This window comes from Amborella trichopoda, chromosome 3 (genome assembly GCF_054954075.1).
Source record: "Amborella trichopoda isolate Santa Cruz 75 chromosome 3, AtrichopodaSantaCruz75HAP2 v2.0, whole genome shotgun sequence".
Taxonomy (NCBI): domain Eukaryota; kingdom Viridiplantae; phylum Streptophyta; class Magnoliopsida; order Amborellales; family Amborellaceae; genus Amborella; species Amborella trichopoda.
Window position 1 is genome coordinate 46,817,843 of NC_142338.1, and position 24,156 is coordinate 46,841,998.

Sequence of the window (24,156 nt, forward strand, 5' to 3'; positions counted from 1 at the left end):
CATGATCAGATTTAGATGACTTGTTCCAAGCTAGGCATATGCTCTGGCTTGAGGGGAAGTGTTAACAATATATTTCAAATTAGTTCCTTTTGTTACATCTTGTTTGTGGGCCAATAGGGAACTCCTATCCTTTTTACATACACAAGGGCATTAGTGTAATTTATACATAAGAAAGATTAGAGAGGGACATGGAGGCCATCAAACCCTAATGCAACTGCCTCCAGCGTCATCTCTTCAACGTTTCACCTTTTCTCTCATATTCTCTCTCTTCTTCCTCATTCCTATCTTCTTTCTCTTTGGTATTTTACTATTAACACTAACTTTGAAGGAATCAATCCATTATCTTTCTTAGGCTTCTTAGGCCATACAGATTCCACTATGGAGGAGACAACTGCCCTTTTAGAAGGCCTTAAAAACACCCATCAGGCTAACGTCAATATCGCCCAACTCAAAGTTGAGGGTGACTCCAAAATGTAATTGCATGGGAGGTAAACACTGCTCAAAGCCCATGGTGACTAGCACATCTCTTTGACCATATACACATCTTGTGCAGGGCCTTTCAAGTCAGATTCAGCTACATACTAAATGAGGCCAACCACCTAGCGGATGTGTTGGTGAAGGCAGGGGCAGCCAGCGGACCTGAATCCACGTCCCCTCCTCATGATTCAAACCAACTTTTCCTTTCCCCTCTCCTCTTTTCTCCCTTTATCCATTCTCTTTTTGTCTCCGCTCTCTTTTTATCTATTTCATCACAATTATGTCATCTTTGTACAGTACAATATACTTGTTGGCTGTCAATAAGTTTTTTTGTTGTATAAACTATACTACCCTAAGAGATGCCCTTATGCCCCATTTTGTACAGAGCTCCCTACATGTTGGCAACCAACCATGACCATTCTTTTTGTATTAAATGCAGTATGATAGTAATACAGTCGCATATTCCTTCAAAGAAAAAACAAGATAAGGAGGCTTCCCAACTCCTGATCTCAGTAGGAACCAGATATGATCTAAAACATATAATATATAATGAGTCACCGATATGCAACATTTAGGAAACCATAGCAGTATTTCAACAAGTTCAGCGCCAATAAAATCTCTTTGCATAAAAATCTAGCAGTGCGACAACTATATTCACCTGTGTACAATGTTAAGAAGGTTGTAACAGCACTCAACAGCAGCACCATGCAGTGATCCATTCTTATCACCAACCACCACCCTCAATGCACGGGCATCATAAATTTGATCAATCCCAACACTTTTTCTCTTCATCTGATCAAGAAAATACAAAAATTAGCAATTGTAAAGCCCTAAGTGACGGAGATAGGGCCAACGATATATATATATATATATATATATATATATATATATATATATATATATATATATATATATATATATATATATATATATATATATATATATATTGTATATAAAGTACCCTAGTTTTAAGATTGTTGTGTTATATTATTATACAACCGTTGCATGAAATCACTCCCCATATATGTGTGTGTGTGTGTGCATATATATATCGAGAGAGAGAGAGCATTAGCTAGGACTATAAACAAAAAGACCGCATTTAGGCCACAATAAAAGATAACTAGCAACCGCTCGGTATTTAGGAAGAAAATTAATCAAATCCATACAAATTTCTTAGATAAAAGAAAGATAAGTAAATTAACACGATTAAAATTCATGCGCACACATGAAAAACTCTCTCCTCTCTCTCTCTCTCTCTCTCTCTCTCTCTCTCTCTCTCTCTCTCTCTCTCTCTCTCTCTCTCTTTGTAAGCAAGTTTGGAGGAGGATCATTTGTCAGATTTTATCCCCAAAATACCCCTCTTCAAAAATGTTACTTCTATAAATACCCCTATTCAAAAGTACCCTAGTTTTAAGTTTCACATCTTCCGACAAAAAGATTTTATTCTTGAACTACCCATTCAAAAATGTTAACTACAAAAGGACAGCAATTCAAACTTAGAAATTCCATCTTTTGTTAAATCAATATATTAATCTTCATTCTCCATAAATGATACATCCACAAAATTGTAACTTTTATTTCTAAAACAAAAATAATCAAGAAGGATTAGAGTATCTCGCTGTCTCCATTCCTATGCATCATGTGGGTTGCTTGCTTTAAAAATATCTATATAATATTACTATGACAAAAAATGGAGCATGACTTTTGAATTCTCCTCTATGCTCTGTTTCCCCTCCAGTTTTTCTAAAAGCTATCCTTAAACAAGATTACTTGTAAAAAAAATCCTATCAAAAGAAAAATTCGATAGCTCCAATCAAGTTAAGATGGAAATTCCTACTAGAATAATAAAAATCCCGTCATCTTGGAATATAAAAAATAAAAAATTCAATATGACAAATTAAATGACAATTAGATCTTATATAGATAAAATGGTAATACTGAATGGTTTAATAATTGAATAACCACTTTAAAATAATAAATTCTTTTTTCAATTTAAATCAAATAATTTTAAAAGTTCTTTTTCATTTAATTACTTAGTATCATGCATCACATGTGCCATGAGCTTTCTCTCTCTCTCTCTCTCTCTCTCTCTCTCTCTCTCTTTCTGAGAGCGAGAATTTATCTCTTTGTGTGTGTGTGTGTGTGTATATACTGTGAGGCCCACTTAACACCCATACATTAACCCAAAAAATTGTAACTTCTATTTCTAAAACATTAATAATCAAAGAAGTGACTCTTGTTGTCTCCATGCATGTGCATCATATGGGCTGCTTGCTCTAAATATATTTTTGTAATATTACTATGAGCAAAGAAATTGGAGCATGACTTTTAAATTCTCCTCTATATTCAGTCTTCCCTCCAGTTTTTCTTAAATCTCTCTTTAAACAAGATTTCTTATCAAAACAAAACTAAAACCTACTAAAAGAAAAAATCCATATCTCCATTGAAATTAAGATAGATATACCTACAACAATTAAAGCAAAACAAAAATTCCCATCATTAGAATAGGTAAATATGATGAAAAAAAAAAAGAAAAATAGTTATAATTGTAAAACATAAAATTAAATTTGACAAATTAAGTGACAATTATATAAGAAAGCATATGGATACAATGAAAATGCTAAATGGTTTAATAGTTGAATAACCAAAGTTAATATACTAGTTTCATTTAATTAAAAAATTCTAAAAAATCACTAGGTGGTCAAATCAACCAATTTATCAATAAAGTGGCTACTTTAATAAGAAAATTAACTCAAGTTCCTCCTCAAATTTTGTTAAAATCCTCCAAAATGTGCCCCGTTTGGGTTTGAGAACATGAATAAGCAGGGGCGTTTTGGTAATTTAGCCCATCAAACAAGTGGAAACAAATTATCAAAATGGCCAACTTGTTTGGATTCAAAACCCAGAACAAAATATTTTAATAAAAGAACACATGCTTCCATTTGGAAACTGGAACAAGGTTTCATCATCTGGCTAGATCATAAAAATGGAGCTAAATTACCAAAATACCTTTGCTTGTTCATGATTCTAAATCAAGAATAGGGGCACTTTTATTTTTTAACAAAATAATTGAGCAGATACTTGAGTGAAATGCTCTTTTTAAGTAACCAATTTGTTAACAAACTGGTTGATTTGACCATCTTTATGAATTTTTGAGGTGGTTTGACCATTTTAATGATAGTTTCTCAAACTTTGTCTCCAAAGAAAATTAGATTATAATTTCCCACACCTCAAAAGCCACTTTAGAAATGGGTGAGGAGCCATAAAAGTTCCATATCAGTCTCCTCCCATTAACAATCTCCCAAAAGAAATTTATTTGAAGTAACAATCTCCCAAAAGAAATTTATTTGAAGTCCAAAAATTCTCCAACTCTATTGCCACTACGCATATCAATAGAAAATTCCATTCACAACGTTCCTTCTATCATCACCAAAAGTTTTAGGTTTCACAAATGGATTAATGAGTTCATTGTAGCATGAACACTCAGGATTCAAATAACCAAGCTCAACAAGAAAACAACCACATAGTATAGTCCACCTTCCTTAGCGTCTTACTAGCAATTTACAAGATCTACTCATGAAACTTTTTTTTATTGTTACCGCACTAATCAATACTTTTCCACTCAATTTGAGCAATTAAGTGGGACTTTGCAATAGATTTCATATTCATCAAGCCATCAGAATCATCTTCACACTACTTTCAATCAAATGTGTTAGTGTTCAAGAAATGGTCTTATCCATTGATAGGTGAATACAGTTCGCAACTTATAAGATTAATTTCTACTGCCAGAACATAAAAAATCAAGTACATTTCATACAGTATAAAGTATTTGAAGTTATGATAGGGGTTATGCTATAATTTTGGATAATACCTTGCAATAGACACTGTAGAGGCTTTTTAAGCGGCTAGATAGAGTTACTTCCATTCCAGGAACATATCTGCAAAATCAAACACTACTGATAGTATATGAAGTACAACTCCAGCATATTAAGGTCTAGGATCGATTAAATAATGCAGAAACATGGGTAACAAACTAGGGCTGGTCACAAATGATGAGACAAACATACGAGGTTGATATGAGTAACTCTTGCTCAAGTCCCTCCTCACAAACAGCAAGAGATGCAAGTGCAATTCCAGTATCAGAAACAATTTTTGGTATTCCTTTAGGTGAATCCGAGCATCTTCTGAGGTTATCCAGAAAAAAAGAGCGCTTTCCTCTGTCAAGCAACAGATCAAATGGAAGTACAGCTTCTAAAAGATCCTGCAAATAAGGAATAATGTGACGGATATGCCTCTTCTGATTAAAGAGCGAATGAAATGGACCGACATAAGTACAAAATGAAATATACGAAACAAATTCAGGTGTCATCATATTTTTCTTTGATAGGTATAAGGATGGGGAGAGAGAAAATAAGATGTCCTCTATTACATGAATAGACAATTATGTAGCAAATTAAATATCAATTAGGACCATTAAGTGATTGAAGACTTCATTTCTTATTCTGTAACTTCGGCTATCAAAAATATTTTGTGGAAAATTAGAGTTAGAGACTCAGAATGTATCCTCATGCATTCCAGCATTCTCTGCAGGTACTTAATATATGCTTTTCAATTTTATGCACATATTTTCATGACTAGCAAATCTTCATAAGACTGCAAAAAGCAACAGAACTGAAACTTCCATCCATTCTTTCCTTGTACTACTTGTTCCTTCAGACAGAATGATCCATTTATGATGATAATCTGCCTTCAATTGCTATACAACTAAACATGGGGCCCAGAATCCTATACGTACCAAGATTTCCACTCATTCTCACCTTCATTCAACAAATATATTTTGGGTAGGAGCCGTTTTGAAATTTTGATCTGCCTGTTAGTTATTCCTTTTTTCAGTATTTTTCACAAGTAGCATATGTTTCCAGATTGCAAAGTGAAATAAAACCATATTATACCAAATCCTTCTTGGTGATATATGTCCCTTCAAAGTTCAAACAACAAATTATATAACAATATTGCATTCCTGTCTACATATCAGACGTAGAAGATACTAGAACTTGTCAGCGCTTCCCATCAGTTAAAGTAGAGAAGAAAACAGTTTGGTAGGATCTAGAGACAGAGAGAGAGAGAAAGGAAAGAAAATAAAGATGAAGAAGAAGAAGGGAGAGAGAGACAAAGACGTGTGACAGATAAAGAGAAAGAGAGGGCAAGTGAGTGGATCAGAGGTTACTAGTGACCTTTACCCCTCTTATAACATTAAGTACTAACCCTAATTACAACTTATAGACAATACTGCCTTTATTTAGAGATACAAGACAAATAAGGACTAAAAAAAAGATAAATGACAATTTTGTCCATCAAATACAATAATCCTTTTATTTCCAATACTCCCCCTCAAGTTGGTGCATAGATATCAATCATGCCCAACTTGTTTGTGATATCATATAATTATCCCGTCCAACGGCTTTTGGGATATGATCTTGGCAGCAACCTTCTCTCTGATAAAGTGACAATCTACTTCAATGTATTAAGTTTTTCATGAAAAACAGGATTTTCTGCGATATTAATGCTTGCTTCATTGTCCCAATATAGAGTGATGGGAAGCATAACTCTAACACCCAAATCAAAAAGAACACTTTTGATCCACATTACTTCGCATGTACCACGAGCCATTGCTTTGTATTCTGCTTTAACACTTGATCTTGGCACCACATTTTGTTTCTTACTTTTCTAAGTAACCAGGTTTCCCAAAACGAAGGTACAATAGCCAGTTGTGGATCTTCTATCAGTTTGGCAACTAACCCCAGTTAGCATCTGTGTAAACTACAACAGTAGGATGTCCTCGATTTGAGAAAAATATCCCTTTCCCTGGTGCAAACTTGAGATATCTTAATATTTTGTACATAGCATCGAGGTGGGGTTTACGTGGTGCATGCATAAATTGGCTGACCACACTAGCCTCCTAGGAAATGTCTGGTCAAGTGATTGTCAGATATATAAGCTTGCCCACTATTCGTTGATACTGATTAGGATCTCTGAGTAGTTTTCTCCTTTCTCCATGAAGTTTATGATTAACTTCTATAGGAGTATCTATAGGTCTATATCCCAACATCCCCATTTTTGTAACAAGGCCAACACATATTTTCTCTGGGAGATGACTATCCCTTTTTTTTTAATCTCACCACTTCAATTCCTAAAAAATACTTAAGGGTCCTGAAATCTTTGATATCAAACACCTTGCTTAAATAAGATTTAAGATCCTCCATGCTCTTCACATTATCCCTTGTCACAACAATATCATCAACATACACAATAAGGGCAGTAATTCCAACAGCATCCTTCTTCACAAAGAGTGTATGATCAGCTTGACTCCTTTTGAACCCAAATTTCAATAGTGCCTCACTGAATTATTTAAAACATGCTCTAGGAGGTGTGGCCATATAGATTTCTTCTGGGATGTCTCCACGTAATAATGCCTTCTTAATATTTAGCAGATGGAGTGGTTACAATTTATTTACAGCTAGTGAAAGAATGATCCTCAAAATGTTGAACTTCACCACAAGCACGAAAGCGTCTTGGTAATTTATACCAGCAGTCTAGGTGAAACCTTTTGCAACCAATCTTGCTTTATAACTTTCAATGGTACCATCAGCTTTGTATTTTATAGTGTTTTTCATGTATTATTCTGCTCAAGTGCTCACATCTCATCACCCATGGCAGCTTTCCATTGAGGTTGTGAAAGTCCTTCTCCAACATTGGAAGGTATTCTAAACGAAGACAAAGCAGAAATAAAGGCACGGTTGTTAGGGTTATGTGGCAATTTAAAGGCCTTACGAGAGCATGCACTGAAATTATTTATATGAGCTTTGACGAGCAATGGCTCAGGTTGATGTCTAAAACCCGTAGCCTTGACCATTTGTACACAACCGATAAAGGTTTCGATGTGGGGTCATCTCTTAATGAGGTCAAAGTTGTGCTTAGGGTTGTTGGCTAGGGGATTGGGTATGACCCATGTGAGCGATTGTTGGCTAGAGAGGACAAGAGCCAAATTCTAATCATTACCGTCATACAGCATGCATACTAGATAGTCATCTTGGAAGCAGCCCTCTGCGTAAGGGTTTACGTCGTGTACATGGCCTGAAGAGATGACTCCATGCAACACTAGATTGTGTTGGAAGGACCCATGAGGTATAGAGCTAGAATGGGTCATGGACTAGTCCTTGGGGAGGAATCTGTAATCCAAGGGCTAGGATCGTGTCTCCTTTATTTATAAACTAACTTTGATAGTCCAAACATGAACACTTGCAAAGGGCTGTTGGTCATGGGAACGATTGGTCAGTTTGAGAAGATGCGATGCAATGCGATGCGATGCAATTTCTAAAAAAGATGGAGTCCTCAGTATATTTGTTATATTCCTAATTCTTTTGATTCAATTCCCATCAAATCTTCTTAAATATGTTTAATTATGTTTTAATTATATTTTAGATAATTAAAATGAATTTTTAGACCTCTCTGAATATTTTATTTTATTGAAAAATAATTTTGAATAAGAAAAAAATCAAATTTTTAGATTTTTTATATTCAAAGAGAGAAAAATAATTATTGGTTTTATAACATTCCTTTTATTAATATAAAATATCATTTTGGGTGTGGGGGCCCATTAGAACTTTAAGCCCAACACATATGAGCCCCCACTAGTGGGCGTGGGGCCCACATGGCCCTCCATGAGTGGGCCGCCTGACTTCCTCTTCTGTCCATATTAGTGTGGCTTGTGAGGGAAGCCACCTATTTGAGAATCAATGAAAAGTGTTATGAAAAGGACTTGATTGATTTCAAATAAGTAACTATAGAGATTGATTGGAATTAGATTTGTAAAAACATAGTATTTTATCTACACAATTATTTGATGGGAATAGAGTTATGGAAACTGAGGTATGATGGTTCCACCTCATTCCTTTAATTATGATGGCTAATCTAAAGAATGAATAGTTAAGATCTCTTTACCCCACAGGTCTCCATGATCAAAGGTCAAGATGAAGTCTCATAATGATGGCAAAACCTTAGACCCTATAACCCTAGCCTCTATTTTATAAATACTCTCTATGGAGATCTATTCTTTACACACTTGTGACTAAGTGGCCTCTCTTTAACCCTAAAGGCAGGTATGCCCCTCTCTCTCTCTCTTATTTTCTAAGTTAGGGTTTCAATTTCATTAGAAGGTATAACCCTACAGGACACCCCCAAGCCTATGTGCATTATGTTTTGATTTGTATTGAGCCTTGGTCAAGTCCTATCCTACGTCATGCTCTCAAGAGGTTTTGACTAAGCTTCCAAAGTTATGAGACAAAGTTATACCAAGATCCTGTGTGCCATTGGTGGAGGAGACCTGGTGTGAGGCGTACGAAGTTCTTGAGGATAACGTGAGGCAAGGTATACGGTATTGATTTATTTCATGCTTTCTTGAATACATTCAAAGCGTTATGTAATTTTCATATTTATGTATTGAATGAGAATGTGTTTTGATGGTAAGAAAGTAAGAGTCCTTGGCATATTTTGTGGTTTTATTGGTTTATATATTGTATTTGGATACTTCTAAGTGATCCGGGTGGTAAAATAAAAAAATAAAAAAAAATTGTAATTAGTATATACTTGCCCAGGTCACATAGTCCTACTTTCAACGATGAGAGGGAGACAGAGAATTGTAGGATATGAAGTTTCCCATTGGATGTTGAGTACAAGAACGTGTACCCTTGCGAATAGCAATAGGTAAGTCTAAATTAGGATTCTCTGAGAGGGTGAAAGAATTACCTAGTTTAGGAATAGTTTCTGATTCCGAGTTAGCATTCGAGGTATAGTCGCTTAGAACTTCAGGTTATACCATTTCTTCCTCCTGGTATATGTTTTCAACTCCTTCTCTGAATGTGTACCATTCTTTAGAGATAAACCACTCTCTTTAGATAAAGGTGCTGTGGGAATAAGAAGGGGAACAGCTGATGCACTCTCTTCACTAAATTTTATCTTATTCTCTCCCAGAAGAGAGCACTCATGACCTACAGAGGAGAAGTATGGAACAGATTCAAAGAAAGTAACATCCATGGAGACATAGCGGACCTTGGTAATATGATCATAACACTTGAATCCATTTTGATGAGATGGATACCCCAAAAAATACATTTGGCAGCTTTAGCACCGAGATTGTCCCTCTTACCAAAGATGTGCATAAAACATATACAACCAAACCCCTTGGGAGGTACAAGGAACATCGGTTAGTTGGGATGAACAATTTCAGCGGGAGATTTTCCCTCAACAACATAAGAGGGCATGCGGCTTATTAAAAACGCAGCAGTGAGAACTACTTCAGACCAAAAAAAATTTGGAAATTTCATTCCCAATAAAAGAGCCCGGTGACTTCCAATAAGTGTATGTTTTTTCTCTTAACTATACCATTCTGCTTAGGTGTGTATGTTTGGAACTCAATCCCTTGATCAAGAAGATAATCTCTGAGTTTTTTTGACAATTCTCAGCCCCATTGTCAGACCGCAAGACTTTAATATGTGCATCATATTGACTTTTAACCATTTTGTGACAGATTTTGAATAGATTAGCAACTTCATCTTTGTGTTTCATTAGATAAATAGTTGCAAATCTAGAACAATCATCCACAAGTAACAAAGAAACGAACCAAACGCAGATGCAACAAGTGAAGGACCCCACGCATCAGAGTGTACAAGAGAGAAAGGACCATAACTCTTTTTATTGATACTGATAGGAAATGAAGTTCTACAATGTTTTCACAACTCACAAATTTCACATTGCAATTGAACTTGACCCAGAGACTCGAACAATTTAGGAACCAAAGAACGCAAAGTAAAAGACGAAGCATGACCAAGTCGGGTGTGCCACAAATACATCCTTTCTTTATTAGTAATTGATAATGTGGCTGCTGTAGTCAAGGAACAATCAAGAGTCTCCAAAAAGTACAACCCTCCATTTTCACGGCCATGCCCAAATGTCTTCCCAATCCTCAAGTCCTAGAATATATAGTCAGAAGAGAAAAAGGTTATACTGCAGTTTAAGGTCTTTGTGAGATTACTAACTGACACGAGGTTACTAGGAACATTGGGAACATGCAAGGTGGATGACAAGTTAACATAAGGAGTAACATGTATGGTTCCCTTTCCCTTGATTGGAATAAGAGAACCATCTGCTATTTTAATTGATTAATGACTAGAACAAGGGATATAAGAAAAGAAAAAATCAGTCGTACCCATCACATGCTCAATTGCTCCATAATCAATAATCCAAGGGGTTTCAGAGCTATTTGCAAAGATATGATACACTAATGCAGATATACCTAATTGTGCAATGTGAAACTTGAGGAGGAAGGGTCTCAAATGGAAGTCTGCTGCTTGAGATCTAGGAGCTCTCTTTTAGGAATAGTCACCAACTCTTCTTAAGGTTCAAAGGAGATGGTATCTTGTTGCCCTTGAGTAACTAGGGCAGTACTTTCACTAATTGTTACTGAATTTGCCTTTGGAAAATTTAGCCTTGGGGGTCCAACCAAATCCCAATATGTTTCCCTTGTGTGTCGAGTCTTCTCACAGTGGGTGCACTTTAATTTGTCCTTTTCATCAATGTAGGGTTTCCACGGCCACGTCCACCACCTCGGCCTCTACCACGGCTCCCAAAAATTCTCCACCTCGCTTACCATTAAAATTTTGAATAGGGCGGATATTAGTTTTACCCATAGACACTGCCATTATCTTACATCGAGTTTCTTCACACTGAAGATGGAAACACTACCAAGTGATGGCAAATTCTCGCCACCGAGAACATTTGCCCTAGTTGTTTCATATTCCATGAACTCCCCTCTAAAGATCAAAAATATTCCTTTGTTTCAGTCTCTCTTTGTTCCTTTGCACAAGAAGAAGACTGCTTGGGCTGATGCTGACTTAATTCATCCCAAAAACCACGTAGATGGGCATAATAGTCTCTCAGTGACAAATCACCATGTTTAAAATAACTGATTTGCTGCTCCAATTCATAAACCCTTGCAATATTTTTCTTTTGGGAATAAGACTCAGAAACTGCCTCCCATAATTCTTTAAGAGGTATTGTAATTCATAAAGGATCGACTCATATTAGGCTGTAAATAGTATCCAATTCATAATAGCCATATCTTCAGCTTCCTAGTATGCATATTTAGCATCCTTCAGATCAAGTTTTCCTACATGTCCATCAATGTATCCTAGTTTTTCTTTCTACCCAAAATAGCCTCACCTACTTGGCCCATTCTAAATAGTTGGTTCCATCAACCTGACTGTGATGATTTGGGGTCTAGATGACTCCATATTTGATGCATGTAGAGGCATTATCTACTGTAGTTAAGATCTGGTTACACCTCATATCTTGATCAACAATTGAGATCATCTTACACCCTTTGGCCTCTTCAAATAAAAGGTTTTACAAATCTAATTACACCCTCAGATCTGAGCACACACCCTTTTTTCTAGAAAAATATCAAAAAAAGCACTAACATTACTACTTTGATTGAGGCATACAAACTCCAATCCATCCAACAACTAGGTTTCTAAACAAATACTTGATAGACATCCAGCATCATGATAAAAAAAAAAACTCACCTACATTGGTACATATACTGCTGAAAAGAAAAAGTTAGGGTTATAGGGCATATGATGATGTCATCGAACCCCAAAGGATGATTTCAGCCCTAAACACAGTTCATGTGCACCTCTTTGAAGATCGACCCCCTGCTATAGTATAGTCCTAGAGTACAGCGCTACAATACCATCCTTACTGATCGTCTGACTCTAATACCAAGTTGAAACTAAAGTAGAGAAGAAAATAGTTTGGTCAGATCTAGAGAGAGAAAGAGAGGAAAGAAAATAAAGATGAAGAAAAAGAAGGGAGAGAGAGAGACATGTGAGATAGAGAGGGTAAGTGAATGGCTTAGAGGTCAACTGTGACCTACACCCATCTTATAACATTAAGTAATAACCCTAATTACAACCTATGGACAATATTGCTTTTATTTACAGACAAAGGTCAAATAAGGACTAAACAAAAGATAAATGACAGTTATGCCTCCCAAATACAATAAAGTTTATTCCTTTTATTTCCAATACCACTGATGTCTCTATCGTTAACATTAAGACCTCCATCTATTCTAAACATATTTTAGCATGACAAATATGCAAAACATTCCAATAAATATGTAACCTTCTAATGGTTTACTTTTGCAGGTTTTAGGTTTACACTATTGGATGAATAGATGGACCCAAAACAGGAAGCAAAATAGAACATGGAAATAGAGGTCACCTCTATCTAATTTGAAAAGAGATTTTTACTTAGCAGCTGCAGAAAGCTCTCAACAAGGCCTCAAGAAAAATTTGGCATGAGCAACTTGGTCATCTAGTTATCACGGCCATTTAAGAGTCACCATTTAATATTTCTTTTAAAGAATATTTATAAAGTTTTGCCATGCATAAAACAGAGCTACCAAATGGGGAAGCACTACCACTTTAAAATTTAATAGTAATTTTTTATTAGTAAAGAAAGTTTTATTTTTAAGAACATCTAATGAAGTGCATGATGCGGTCATGATGTCAAGGAGATGTCAAGGTGGCATCAAGTTGACTTGAAAAATCAGCCTCGACCAATACACATCACATTCTAAAATTTCATAATATATCTTTCGTTAGATGGTGGTGCTCTCAGATGTGGAGAACTTCACTCACTCTCTATTCCTGAATATATGATTTTCATGGGCAAATTCATCAGGCATATTTTTTTCTCCTCTTAGAAACACCAAAGTGCTCGACAGATTTACATTTTCAGTTTAAAATGGAGTTTTAGTCCAATGAATTTTAGGATTTTAGCCCCCCAAAACTCTTTGTGCTCATTTTCTCCATGAAAAAAAAACGTCAATACAAGATTTTTGAGATTTTTCTGAAGATCAAAAAATTTGCATGGCGGCCAGGGGACCAAGGCGGCCAGGGAACCAATCCAAAGGGAGGGCCTAGGCAGGGCCCTATTCAGAAAAGTATCGGGGCTACCGCCTAGGAGCCCTAGGGCTGCCTAGGTGGCTCAATTATATAGGCCCTCTGCCAGTGGCAAAATCCAAAATTTTTGCCCCCCAAAAAGGGGGAAACAGGGTATTAGGGGGGGATTTTAGCCCCCCCAAAACTCTTTGTGCTCATTTTCTCCATGAAAATATCCTCAATACAAAATTTTTTAGATTTTTTAGACTTGAGGTGGTTGCAAGAAAGGTCTATCAACAACCAAAGGTCACCAATTCAAGCCAATTTTGATTGGATTTTGAGAGGTAAGTGTAATTCATTTCTTGGTTTAAGGTTTGATGATATTTATAAATTGTAAATATTGGGTTTTTATTTGTTTCTTTTTTGTTCCGGATTATTGCTACTGTTTTTTTTTTTTTTTTCCTTTTTCTTTTTGGCTTTGGATTTCGCCTCATTGAAGTGCAGTTTCATTTTGAGTTTTTCGACATTTTATTGGGATGGATTAACTCAATCCTAAAAGAATGTCAATAAACTCAAGCATACCACATTTTTCTATACTTTTATTAGTCCTTAGATTTCCAAAGATTGGAAATGGAAATTTTTTTTTTTTTTTCTATTTTATGCCTCTTCTTAATTTTTGGATGATTTTGTTTTTAATATAATGTGGCATTAGTGACTTCTGCAATTTTCACTTATTCAAGCTCATTCAATTTCAAATTTCAAAATCTTGTATGCCTAAATTTGAACTACACAAGTAAATAGCACGCACAGAAAACTGTGAAAAAATGTTAATTAATAAAGATAAATGTTCTATTCACTCAATGAGGGGGTTTTAGTAACCAACAAGCCCACCAAATATAATCTTCACAAGCCTAGAGCCCTCCCCCTCTTTTATGTGCAGGTCACCAAGGTATCTGGGCACCCACCTATGTGTCTGAAATCGCCTTCTTGAACACAGTGTTTCATTAACCTTGAGATAATTTCGCAACATGAAAAGTAATGCTATCCAGAACTTGAAGATATAAAAGTTGATTACCTTCATATTTACCATATTGTCATCAGAATCAGCAGATTGATCTTGAGGAGCAAGAATCAAATTATTATAATGCACACTCACAAGAGAAGCATCTTTGGGTGTGATTCTCCTCAAATTTCTTGGCCTCTTGCTGGGGCTCCACATGGAAGCAAGCTCTGCTTGCATTCGGCGAAAAGTATATGGCTGAAACAGAAACCAAGGCATTAAGCATGACATCCTAGTCACTTAAATCACTTGAAGAAACAACATATGCTATAGCAACAATACAAGTGCATCTACATGCAGCCATGTATTAAGGCACCACAAAATCGACGTAACATGGTTCACACATCGTCAGTTTAATCATTATAGAAACACGTACTATGTTCAGATATAACAAAAGGCATATGCTACTAGCATCACACATGGGTGCTAAATTTATTTATGAAAAGAAAAGTTGGTTTTGTTGCGTTTGCAAATATATGCATTCAAGAATCATGTAAGACGTATGCGGTATGCATGTCTATATGTCACATACTACATGAAACAGTATATGTCGTGTACTACATCTCATTTAATGAGCATATAGAAGAATATCATTTTATTTTAAACAGCATGCTATGAGCTATGCACTAAATTATTAGCATATGCAAATGTAGGCATTACAGGCATACATATATGTAGATAATATACTATCAAAAAGTTAAGGATATGTTTGGGAAAAGCTCAGCGTCCATTAATTGGTCCAAATGGTTAAGAAAATGTTGGTGGTCAATGTACCACTACTGCCATTGGCTTTTGTGAATGGTCGGCTATTGAAAACACCGCTTCTTTTCCATGTTTTACAACTGGAAACAACAGACTTCGTGAGGCCCTCTGGTCCTTATCGTACTATATACAAAACAGACCCTGCTGGCAATCGAAGCCCAACAACTAGTATGCATTTTATTATGTATGCAATGGAGATATGAGTCATGTAGTTTTTCTTTTTATTTCCTGTTTTTGGAATTCCAAGGGAAAAAAAGAACTTGTTGGGTTGTAGTAATTCAATTTCCTTGTGCTTGGGATCAGGCCCAAATAAAGTTCAAATTTTTATATGTTGCACAATCAGTTATTTTTACCCATTGGGCCAAATATTCATCGAGAGTAGGAGCAATCTTAAAACAACAAAAGACAAGAATATGCAAAGAAATTTTCAAGATTATACCCCATTGACCTCTTTACAACAGCAAACAAGGACCTGAATGAACCTCCTCACGCAATACAAGAAATCCAGAGAATAGTGATCCAAAATAGTCTTACCCAAAGGATAAATAATGGAAAAAAATATATATTAAAATATTAATCTTTCCCTGTTGCAGTGAATATATCACATGATTTTTTTAGAGAAAAAGAAATCTAGGAACAAACTACTAAATCCAAAATACACAAATGTTTCCATAAACGAGAAAAACAGAAAATAGAAGTCATGGAAGGAAGTCCATCGAAAATTCTTTCTCAGCATTAAGAAATCAAGCATTAGATCTATGCTTAGTTTCATTAGAGCTCAAGTATTTTAAATGCACTCAACATTCGATAATCTGCCCAAATAAGTTGCAGTAAACATAATTGAGTACAACATCAACAGACCTTAAGGACAGCAAAACAAAGATCTTCCAGCTCAGCTTTTACAGCCCAAACCCCCAATCTAGAAGCAAGTGAGCACCATATGGCCAAAGTCTCATGTGCAACAGCCTGAGCCTTTGGAGGTGGCAGAGCATAGCTACAACATAAGACCACAAAATAGTGAACCGACAATTTAATTATTCCAATCAGCATTTCCAACAGCTCTGAGTAAGCAATTTGCATTCTACAAATACTACGAAAGATTAACAAATATCAATCATTTTACCTGGCTATAAAATAGAACATGTCCATGCAGATTACCAAGGAACTATGGAAAGCAATAGAAAAGGATATGAACTTCTATCAGTTAAAACATTAACTAGATATTGGACATGCATAAGTGAATACATCTCCATGGAGACCACATCAATTACTAAGTCCAATAAAACACTCTTTAAATACATATCTATGGAGACCACGTCAATTACTCAGTTCAATAAACCACTGCTTGGAGAGTAAAGTGAAGTCTCTGATTATTGTAATATGGAAAAGAGGGTTCTATATTTTGCTTTTATAAATATGGCCTAAAAATATTGTTCAGAATAACCAGAAGAAGTCAACAAAATACAAGCTATTCAAGCATGAAACAATTTCATGAACTAAGAAATGTGGCAACAAACCAAGTCCAATTACAAAAGGATTAGTCTTCTAAATATAACATCACTAGGCTTTCATTAGATTTAATAGTCAATTACAAACTAAGAGAGAAAGAGAATCTGCAAGAAAAAATATATACGAAAACTTCAAATCCACTTTTACCTGACCATGAAGCTTATAAAAGAATCACATGAAAGTAAAAACTAGCAACAAAAAGGTGCAAAACATTGGCAAAATTGAAAGAACATGTAAAATTTAGGTCTTTAAAGAGAGTGAAATTCTCATCAATAACATTTTCCCTTTGATCATTATGACAAATGGAGCACATATCTTTACAAGTGCCATTCCATTCTTTTCTTTTGGATGATAAATATAAGATTGAGTTGTTTGATCAAGACAATATGGCAAAGAGAATGACAACTATGTGGGTGGTCATTACATGGTCCGCATGTTATGCAAACGATCTGCAAGCTTGATGAGAACCACACGAAGGTCATCAACCATGCCCAAGAGCATCACCCGTAGACTATTTGCCTAAGAAAATTGGAAAAAAAGAATATATAAGCTACAAATGAAAAACTCATGTCAACATTTTGAACTACAGCAAGTACTAATAAAACAACAACACAACATAACAGCTTCTTCTATCAATCAAAGAGCACTCGTTTAATAGAGAGAGCACGAAAGCAGTTAATTAGATGAAATTTATATAATCAAATAGTTACAAATATTTGCAGCCTTACGTTTAGTGCTAATCCTTTGGGATGTACATGTAATGTAAAATAACAACCCAGGCTGGATGGAAAATTCCAGGAGGAAGGGGAAGAACCATTTAACTGACCTTCTTGTTTAGATAAAGTTTGACAACGTTAAATTTGCCACCACAAGAATGATCATATTCAACCACAGGCATCTTCAATAAAGTAAATACCAAGAAAATCCACTAACGTAATTGCTTAGGTAAGACAAGTAATACCTCTTCAGGACCCAAAGAATCACAGTTTACATTTGTCCTCCGATGCCTTCGCAACAACTGCAAGACAAAGATTTAGAATTGTATAGAAACTAGTACGCGAGCTTGGTAACTATATGCAAAGTACCAAATGACAGGATCATTCCTTAAAGTTCACAATTATTCATTAAAAATATAAACGGCACCATAACCCAATCAACTATGATAGGAGTCCACCTCAGCAACTTTATATCTTATAATCCTTAAAGGAAATGGTCAACAACACAAATTAATGTAAACTAATTGAAAGTTTGAACTTGAAAGGCCACACCAGTAAACGCAACATGAAAATAATAATATGTACATAGATATCTGCCAATAATTGTAATTTGGTTATGGGAATTAGTTACCAGTCAAAAAAGAAAACTATTCGCCTCGACACCATCTCAAAGCAATGCTACGTGACTCAAAACCAAGGTAGGAAGAGGAAATTGTTGTGATCCACAAAGTCATTAAACACTCCAGAAATTTAAGACAGGTAGCACTTTTGACTTTTCTTTATGGTCAGAGACAACATGTACTGCCCAATATGTTGTATGCAGGCATGTAAGCATGAGAATGCATACGTACGAGTGAATCTATGTATGACTCCATGTGCAAATGGCTGTGAGGCAAGGATGCATGTCCATATATACGCATGGATAAAGATATCCTTTCCTAACTAGTGAATAATTATGGTCAACCTAACCTGATTTATGTAACTTAATCTTGAAACACCAGCAACTAGCTTAGCAATATCATCACCAAATTCTTCTTCTACATTCCTAATGTTTTCTCCTGCATCATCTATGACATCATGGAGAATCCCCGCCACAACTGTATTCACAGCCTGTAAATATGAAGTCGTAATATTAGAGGTACAAGAATATAAAGGGACATCCCCCAGCAATGGCAGCAATTAAGGATTTCATCGCTGATAAATATATATTTAACTTTCATGCTTATCGTACGCGCTTCAAAAAAGCAAAACAGGCATAAAACAGAAGGACAAGGAAATAAAAAATCCAAATAATATTTTGAACAGGAGTACATACTCTATCTCCGCTTGCTGGAACCAAAGCTGCTAAAATTTTTCCAGTATGTATACAATGAGTCAGATAAGGCTCTCCCGTCTTCCTCATTTGACCATGATGTGCCTTCCTTGCAAAAGCAATAGCCTTTTGTACCTAGTTCAGTAAAAAGAATTGTTGTATTAAGATCAGCAATGACCTTAAAAGCCCAAAAAAATGTCACTAAAGCAAGGAAGATAAGCAAGGACAATAAAAGCCCAAAAAAATGTAACTAAAGCAAGGAAGAACATGAACCTTAGCATCATTAAAGATCAGATACCCCGTGACATCCACTCCATCCAATACAAGAGAATCTGCAAGTAGTTTACAAATCACTAAAATCCGGCCATGCCAGTTAAACACCAAAAAAGCAAGGTTCTGGATATGTCATTTAAACTATAGCATATCAAAACTATAGTCCAAGTATCAAAGCTAGATCCAACAAAAGCATTTTCTGATTAAAACCGACATAACAAAGCATGAAAACAGAAAAAACCTCCTCGTCATTTAAATTCATTTTTCAAGAGCAATTACCACAGAATTCGACAAGCATTCCATGTTAAGTAAAATTATAAACAAGAAAATATAAAAGGATAAGAAACATGAAAATGACATTGACTAGTGGATCAGGTGACATGTATTGAAGCAGGATCGACTGTACTGTAGAATGCACACGGAATACCAAAGCCAGCAAAACAGTTTGCCCCTTTACTAAACTCCTTGAGGACACATCGAGTATCTACTCGAAAGACATCAACAACATTTAGACACCAACTTGAGGTCAAAAGAAGAAGAATCAACATGATCACCTCGAGTGATGAAAGCATTCACCTCAACAAACAAAGCATCTGCATGATGAGCAATAACCAATATAAGCCAAAATCTAGACCCATCAACCTTATCCACTCTACATATATCAAGCCATAGTTAAGCTTCAATCCAAAGAAACTTTAGGACAGTTACCTATCGAGGTGGCCCTACAATGTGGCAGTTTAGGGTAACCTAACTCGTAAACCAATTTAATATCTGTCTCTTCCTAAAATCATCATCTGAGCAGCCATATTCCAAGTATTAGGGGTCGGCTTGTCTCTTCCTAAAATAAATACCTTTACTGGTAATGTTCATCCAAACTTGAATATTTTGGATGTACATAAAGAGAGATCCTTTCCTATTTTGAGGATTATTAATTTCAATGGAAAACGGCATCAGACATCATACCACTTCCATGCTAGCTTGGCCTGTCAAGTTACTCCTCTGGTACTTGACTCCACAGGGGTGGACAGGAAGCTAGGTGGAGTGGTAGCCTAGTCCCTAATCTAAAAAATTTAGAGTCTCATTTTTTGAAAAATATTATGCATTGTTTTCAAAAAAAAAAATATTATGCATTTTTACCATCTTGATATTTTAATTACTATGATGAAAAGGTTGTGCATGCCTCTTGCCATGTATCTAAATCTTCTTCACCTATGCTAAATGGCATCGGCAGAAGCATCAAAGCCAAAACAGTGAAGATTGAGAAAACTAAGAAATGGCATGAATGTCAAAATTACAAAACTCAAGTAGAGGTGAAAAAACAATTTACCATGCATGAACATCATCCAGCAGCTCATAGGAAATGGTTTTAATACTGATTTTATATTTGATCCTTGGCAAAAATGAGGGGTCGCTCTATGAGATATTTGGGAGTGATATTATAAGGGAGTTAGAACTTCGAAGGTGTTGACCATTTTTTCCATTGGATGGGAACTCATGGAGACTCCCTGAGAAAATTGACAGCTTGGAGACTAATATTTGAAAAGATTTCACTCCAGCTAAGCGAAGATAGACACTCATGGGTGTCTAATGGTTGTTATCCACATCAAAAACTGCTCATGAATTTATTAGAGAACACGAGGCCAAAGAACATACTTGATGTTATATGGAACAATGAAATACACCCTAGGGCCTTGTGGTTTACATGGATAGCTCCCAACCACCAATCGAGTACAAAATTGGGGATTCCATGGGTGCAATAGGTACTTCCTATGTAAGTCCGACTTTGAAGATCACAACAATCTGTTCATATGCCTTTGTTGGGGAGATTCGGCAGATTTAACACCAAGACCATAGTGGATGCAAGCATACAAAGTCCCCTAACTAAATGGATCGAAAAGAAATTTCATAACAAGACCATAGACAAGCTTTGGATGGCCTCTCCCCCCACTCTAATTTGGGTCATATGGCAAGAAAGATATTTGTCCGAAAATAGTATCCAAACGAAAACATAGCAACCCTGGGAGATGAAAAAGAAAGCCTAAGATATGAAAGATGGAGAATACAAATTCCCCAATTGTCGTTGAGAGATAGAACATACGTAGTGTGGTCTAAATGTATATACAAAGATAGAGGGAGACTTGAAATGAAGACCTTTGTAAACATTATGTATCACACAATGTCTACCTCACCTCTTGAAAATTTCTTCCATAATAATCCAACAAGTGGGGTAACGGCACAAACCACCTCTTGTGTAGCGAAAACAAAAAGAACGTCATCAATTGAATAGTCATGTATTACTCCTCAAACTCCACAGTTCAGAGCCAAAAGAACACTTTCTAAACCATACCTCAAGAGTGCTTCCCTTACCCCCACACCAGACCTCAAGGCAATTTAGCTATCCATAATTTTAAGACCTAATCAACATTTTGAATGTGCCTTCACCCTCTGAACCATTTGAATTTATAAAAATCTACCTCAAAGCTCAACAAACAAAGGCCTAAATAATCACTAAATTGGAACCCAAATATCCTGAGTTCCTAATAATTTCAGAATCCTGCAGCTCATCAATCAGAATTTGTCAATGATCGAATCAGAGACTTGACAAATTAAAACCAATATTGCCAAAATAAGCAAATACAACAGAAGAAATCAATGTTTTGGAAATCCCCTTGGTACTCAGGCCTTGGCCGAGGCAAGTAACTCGACCGAGTCCGAGTGGACTTGGGCCGAATAATGTACAACAAATAAAATAGGAAAAAAAATAAAAAATTACAAATAGTTAAAAATAAGAAAAACAAAATAAAAGAGGTAAAGCATTAGAAGACTAAAAAGATGAAAAAAATCTATAAAAGATGGATTACTAAAAAATTTGATTTAGATCTTGAATATTTCATAAAAATCTAAAAAAGGGAAAAATATGAAAGTTCCTAAATCATCTTGAAAACTACCACAATATCTAAAAACTTAATTCCAACTAATATAATGGTGTTTTCCCTTCCTTTGCATTTTTTTTCTGTCGTTTTATATTTTTTTACCTCTTTTATAAGGCTGGGGTGAGTTGCCATGGAACTCGACCCAACTCAGCCTTGGCCAGCAGAGTTATTCGGCTGAGTCCAAGCCTCGTAGCACTGTAAGAAAGCATTTCATTTCTCTTTTATTGCTCTGAAACTCATCAATAAACCCAATAAAAATCAGCTATCCATAATTGAAAAAATAGTCAACATTGTGAATGCACCCTCACCCTCTGAACCAGTTGAATTATCAAAAACAACCAGCGTTTCAAGACTTACAGACAAGAAGGCCCCAACATTGGAACCCACCAACATTGGAACCCAATTATCCTTGATTGTAATCGACGAAACCATGCACTCAACAATTAAACACCAACAACAACACATGAACAAACCCAACCACCTCAATCATTCGATTTTTCGTGAATTGCATCTAAAACTCAACACTCCAACGCATATTTAAAAAAATAAAACATGAGTAGTTGATCCTCCAATTTAGGCATTAAACATCAACAAAAACCCGAAGAAAAAAAAGAAAAAATGGCAATTGAATTACGAATAAGAACAAAGAGAACAGTAATCAATCTATGATACCTGGTTTCTCCTCAACTCTCGGCCACAAGAAATCAACTTTGGTTGAAAGACAGGCCCCTGATGCTATGGCAACAGCTGTGACTGCAACATGAGCAAGTGCTGACGCCACAGCCGAGTGAGCTGAGCCAGAAGCAACTGCAATCGCATTGCCAGTCGTCAAAACACATCTTGGAGCACCCCTCCTCTCCATTATGCTCCTTCGAAACCTTAACTGAGCTATAGTTTCCATCAAGGGATTGAAGAACAGCGCAGAGATAGGGTTCCCAAACCGTAATTGAGATTTGGAAGTCATTCCTATGGACCCTGAAACAGTTTCTGATAAAAAATTCATATTGTGTGGAGGCTTGAGAAACCTTAATTGAGATATTCACAGGGGAATCTTATGGTTCGCGGACCATTTTCTGAGAAGAAATTTATAGTTTTGAGAAGCTTGGATTGACGCATTGCTTTGCAGAGGTTTGATTGATACCCTAATTAAGATTTGCAGAGGATTATTCTCATATTATTGGATTGACTGGTGTCTGTTAAGAAATTCATGGCGTTTTCTTTTTTTTTTCAGATCCTCTGTTTCTACTCACATGTTTTATTACCATGGGATGATGCCTCTCATACCGAGGATGTATTCATATGATGCAATTTTTTGGAAATAAATAATTTGGGAGTATTTATGCTGTCTGTATTGCTTTTAGCGTCCAACTTTCAATTTTTATATTTACCCAAAAAAATAAAACTTTCAATTTTTATATTGTTTGATTCCTCATTTATTCTGTGCGTCTTCCCATTCCACGTGGTCCACCAGTTCCAAATCATCTAGCAAACTCGAAAATGGTCTTTTCTCTCTTCCCCTCCCGGTAGAACATCCACCACCGATTAGGGGTGGCAATGGATCGGCTATGGGTCGGATCCGGCTGGGCCCAAACTCATACTTTGGACCTGGATCCAACCCGTTGGATCCAAAAATTGAACCTATATTTGTACCCATTAGGCCTTGGGTCTACTCCATCCAATCTCGGGTCCATTGTTATCTTTACTGTGAGTTTTTTTTTTTTTCGCCTTTTTTTTACTTTCATGTACCTATATTATTGACAACAAGGTCATAATCAACCGCTATTAAATTTCAAACCATGTGATTTGTCATTTAATAGCTAAAAATAACTATTAGTTCTAATTATATACAATCCTTAATACACCCAAATGAATAGGGTTTAAAGTAAAGTATTTTCTCTCTAACAATTTACGGTTACAAGTTTAGCTGGACTCAGACCCAAACCCGTTTAGTGTTCGAGTCCAAATTTTGGATCTAGACCAGATCCACTAGGTCTGAATACTAGACCTATACCCAACCCATGTCGGGTATACTTGGGTTGGGTTCGTGTCCAATGCCATCCCTACTACCAATACTGCATTTACACTCCTTTCTCTCACATGAGAAAGGGGAAAATAC

The 24,156-nt window shown here is 35.9% G+C and overlaps 1 protein-coding gene across 6 annotated transcripts in view; it reads right to left on the minus strand.

Moving 5' to 3' along the window:
* The window catches only part of LOC18443882 (uncharacterized), a 47,613-nt gene extending 24,180 nt beyond the window's left edge, over positions 1-23,433 (minus strand). For 3 of the 6 annotated variants that reach the window (XR_016051351.1, XR_016051352.1, XR_016051350.1), the window contains exons 1-11: positions 22,713-23,432; positions 19,108-19,166; positions 18,838-18,969; positions 18,492-18,632; positions 17,768-17,824; positions 17,231-17,325; positions 16,159-16,291; positions 14,551-14,733; positions 4,545-4,738; positions 4,349-4,415; positions 1,136-1,269 (exon numbers count right to left, since the gene is read on the minus strand). Coding sequence is in view for 1 of the 6 variants with exons in the window: in XM_006854063.4 (XP_006854125.2) it covers positions 1,136-1,269; positions 4,349-4,415; positions 4,545-4,738; positions 14,551-14,733; positions 16,159-16,291; positions 17,231-17,325; positions 17,768-17,824; positions 18,492-18,632; positions 18,838-18,969; positions 19,108-19,166; positions 22,713-23,043 (1,526 nt within the window). In the remaining 5 variants the exon portion in view is untranslated. Of the gene's footprint in view, positions 1-1,135; positions 1,270-4,348; positions 4,416-4,544; positions 4,739-14,366; positions 14,734-16,158; positions 16,292-17,230; positions 17,326-17,767; positions 17,825-18,491; positions 18,633-18,837; positions 18,970-19,107; positions 19,167-22,712 lie in introns of all 6 variants that reach the window. The other 3 variants (XR_016051353.1, XR_016051354.1, XM_006854063.4) reach the window with 2 other exon arrangements.
* Positions 23,434-24,156: the final 723 nt, after the last annotated feature.